Source organism: Stegastes partitus, unplaced genomic scaffold (assembly GCF_000690725.1).
Source record: "Stegastes partitus isolate 25-593 unplaced genomic scaffold, Stegastes_partitus-1.0.2 Scaffold1980, whole genome shotgun sequence".
NCBI lineage: Eukaryota > Metazoa > Chordata > Actinopteri > Pomacentridae > Stegastes > Stegastes partitus.
The window spans coordinates 38327-42622 of NW_007579711.1; the positions used below are offsets into that span (position 1 = coordinate 38327).

Genomic DNA, 4296 nt, shown 5'->3' on the forward strand with positions numbered 1-4296 from the left:
TTTTTTAATACTTTGCCTGCTAGTGACCTAAATACGTCCTTATGCACTGTGTTTGTATTTCTAATACACTGACAGATGACTGATTAAGTCCACTGCGACTTTGCAGCGACAATAAAAGCATTCTGTTCTATTCTACATTCACATATTAGGATTTCTGCGACAGACGCTGGTTGGTTTTATTCATGGAGCAGCTGCAGCCTGAAATAACCTGCACAAGCACATAAAGCTGGACTCATTTTCGTCTCTACAGCAGTTCAAGTTTTTCATTTCCATCTTGTTTTACCTCCAGCTGCTCGTGTTGATTTGTTTTGACTGTTAAATGCTCCAATTATTCTCCCTGTTTCCATCAGAATTCTTACCCAAGTTTCCTACTCGTGTGTCTACATCTGTTCCTGGGTTCAGATGAATCAGGTTTCACTCATTAAAGTCAGACGGTCTGAGCGCTACCTTGCGTATTCCCTCCGACGGGCTGGAAACCGAGTAGTCCATGCCGTTGTTCTTGCTGATGGTCCTCCACAGCTCGGCGTAGGTGCTGTCCTGCTCCAGAGGGTTGGTGCCTTTGTTCCTGAAGTAGTCGTAGACGGCCGAGTCCCTCACGGTGCCGTAGTCCACGTCGATCTGTCGAGCCAGGTCCTGGAAAGACCTGCAGCACAGAAACACGGGTTACTAATCCGGTTTTCTGTCTCGCTCACCACCAGAAGCTCAGCGTAATAAAGATTCACCGAAAACCTTCTGAACCGTCTGCAGGACCGCCGAGTGTCGGCCGTGTTCTGGTTCAGGACTCGGTTCAGGACTCGGATCAGGACTCAGCTTTGGCTTGCCGACCACTTTTGGACCATTTGAAGTTTATTTGTCTCGTAACACAAAAACAAACTGAAACCTCTGATGCATTAAAACACAGAGTCCCGTTCCTCCTCCTCAGTGGAACCATTTAACTTGTAACTAATTAATTAAATAAGCTGATTCTGAAGTTCGTTAACTGGACTAAAGTCATAAATCCAACCAAACTGTGCACAATGTTCCACATCAGACATCTGACAAACATCTACACCGACTTCATGACGGGTTTAATGACTTTCCTCAAAGTCAGGAGTTACCACTCACTCTCATCACTTTGCCTTCAGACTGTTTGGTTTGTGTAAATGTTTAAGAGCTTTCATGTCACAATGATCCTGTTTTAAAGGCATAAAGCATTTAACGTCGTTAGTCTAAGATAGAGTCCGTCTCACAGACTCAGCACGTAAACGAACCGATTTTGGTGAATGAACTAAAAGGTTTTCTGCTTGTTGTGGACATTGTGTGACTCTGAACTGATCCTCTAAAATGAAGACATTATTATTTCTCACCTTAATTGTTTAAAAAAAGAAAAAAGAAATCCAGAAGCTGTTTCTGTAATACAGGATCGAGCTTGTAAAGAAGCAGCTGATGTGAAATCTGGACATTTAGTCAAACCTTTGCTGAAGTGACTTTAAATCTGGATGCATCAGACCTCCCTCAGACTGCCACAGTCCAAAAATAAATCCTTCATTGATTGGAAATAATTCACTGTGTGAAAGCTAACTAGAGCTAACTAGAGCTAACTAGAGCTATGTAGAGCTAACTAGAGCTAACTAGAGCTAATTCACTGTGTTTCGTTTGTTTCGTAAAAAACAAACTGGACAAAAACATGGAAGCATCAGAAACACTGTTGTTGGTGATCTGTGCCCCAAAACAAACCGGTTCTGTTCAGAATTTTATGTGGAAGTCCAACCCACGACCACTGCATCGGGGAACTGGAGCTATTTAGCGCTAACTATAGCTAATTAGAGCTAGCTAGAGCTAACTATGGCTAACTAGAGATAACTAGAGCTATTCAAAGCTAACTAGGGCTAATTAGAGCTAAGTAGAGATAACTATAGCTAACTACAGCTAACTATAGCTAATAAGAGCTAACTAGAGATAACTACAGCTAACTATAGCTAATAAGAGCTAAGTAGAGTTAGAGCTAACTATAGCTAATTAGAGCTAACTAGAGCTATTTAGAGAAAACTATAGCTAACTAAAGCTATTAAGACCTAACTATAGCTAATTAGAGCTAACTACAGCTAACTAGAGCTAATTAGAGCTAACTAGAGATAACTATAGGTAACTACAGCTAACTAGAGCTAATTAGATCTAACTAGAGTTTGAGCTAACTATAGATAACTGGAGCTAACTAGAGCTGTTTAGAGCTAACTAGAGCTATTTAGACCTAACTAGAGCTAACTACAGCTAACTTGAGCTAACTAGAGCTATGTAGAGCTAACTAGAGATAACAATAGCTATCTAGAGCTAACTAGAGCTATCTGTAGCCCTGTTGATGGGTCACCTGCTCAGCCAGGTGAGCTTTGGGACGCCCCATATGTGATATTTTAATATTTTTTGTGTGTTTTTTAAATCGACTCCTGAGCGTTAACATGATGTTGGATCAGCGACTGGATTATGTTTGACTGGAGGTTTATTCTCTCCTGGGATAAATCATAATGAACTCGGCCCGTCGCTCTCTCTGGTTCCGTCTCGGCTCTGTTTGTCACTTTGGGTTGTTCTGCTCGGCAGAAGCTCGACGTGCAGTTTTCAGCCCGGCGGTTATTTCGGCCACTTCAGATCAAATGACAGCGTTTCAAATGAACTGAGCGAAAACAGGAAACGCTGGAGTTGGAAACGAAGAAAGAGAAGAGCTGAGGTGAAGTGGCTGTTGTTGGAAAATTGCATCCAAGTCGAGTTGTTGAGCGAGAGTCTGTTTTCGAACTGGTCTGGACGACAGTCGGAGGCTTTCCGGCCGGCCGCTTTCTGTCGTGCTGCTGCTGTTTGAGAGCTTTCCTTTAATCTGCTCGGCCTTCGCAGCTAAAAGCACATTTTTAAAACCCATTACTTTGGGTGGAACTCCGACTCGGGAGCTGCTTTCAGCCCGTTAATGGAGGTGAATGTGTTGTTATTTACTGAACGGAGATAATGAAGAGCAACTCCTGCTTCTGATCGACTCTCAGACGTTTTTATTCATCTCTCCTCAAAGGTCAGCGGCTGCTTCATGCTCATTTAAATAACGTCCACTGATTTGTTCATAACTCGACGTGCCTCCTGATTAAACCATCAGCCTGAAGACGACGTCATAACTTCACTAAACATAACTGATTATCTGGTGATCTGCTGTTTACTGCTAGTGCTGGTTCATGTTCTGTGTAACGTTCAGGTTCCGTTAAAACACCTGAATGAGTTTGTTTTTGACGTTAACGTTGATCAACAGGGTTTTAATTTCCACTAAGAAGCACTTTAATGGTGAAGCTGGTTGTGAGGAATTCGTCTTAAATGCGGTGAAATAAAGAACCAGGTAGCTTCTTCAGTTCTTCTGTTTTGGTTTGTTGAACCAAAACTCTTCTACAGAACCAGAAAGAGAAGAAGTTTGTGTTTGGAAGTTAAAATGTGGAACGAGGTGACCGAGCAGCGGACCGGGGGAAGGTCTGGTTCTGCTCAGACTGGGACGATCTGGAGGTTAACTGGGACTTAAGCAGCTTCGTCTGCTGCGTGTTCGTTCTGTGTTTGCCGTCGACTGAACCTGAGATCAGTTTAAATGAAAACGTTCCGTCCTGGATGGTCAGAGTGACCCGGCGCTGGTGGATCCGATGTCAGTGTTTCCTCACAGCTTCAGAACTTTACTTTAAATTCTGAATAAAGATCAGAAACACGTCAGCTGCAGTTCAGCGATATCAAAAAAACTCAAGAAATAAAAATTTAACCCGCTTAAAGTTTCTTAAAACAACAAGTTTGACGTCCAGAGTTCCAGGTTTGTTTTTCTAACGGATGCACTGTCAAAAAATGTTAAAAATGAAGAATAAAATAACTGAAAATTGACATTAGACAATAAAGGAATATTTTAACATTAAAAAACTTTGCAAACTGAAAATAAGAGCAAATATCTACAAAAGAAGAATATTTTACAGGATATATTTTTTTTTTTTTTAAAAGTGCAACTCTGAGATAAAACGCTGTAAAAACAAAAAACAACTATTTATAAAAATACAGTTTTTTTTTTTATGTGGACATTATTTGCAGTTCTGACCCGTTTTTCTTTGAACATAAACCTTTAAATTAGTACGTTTAAAATCATTTTACAAGATCTTATTTATTTAACAAAACAGGAAAAATCTGTAAAATAGAAAACAACCGTTGTTTAATCCTTAATATATCGATTTTTCTTTTAACTAACAGCAGTGATCTGTAAAACAATGCTCCCTGATTTAAATGAGAGTTTATTTATTAACAGAACATTATTGATCGTTT

The 4296-nt window shown here is 40.5% G+C and overlaps 1 protein-coding gene across 1 annotated transcript in view; it reads right to left on the bottom strand.

Moving 5' to 3' along the window:
* LOC103373434 (glutamate receptor ionotropic, delta-1-like) overlaps positions 1–4296 on the bottom strand; it is a 109231-nt gene that overhangs the window by 34084 nt on the left and 70851 nt on the right. Inside the window, exon 10 of the mRNA XM_008303320.1 lies at positions 448–643. Within this exon, the coding sequence (XP_008301542.1) occupies positions 448–643 (196 nt within the window). The remainder of the gene's footprint in view (positions 1–447; positions 644–4296) is intronic.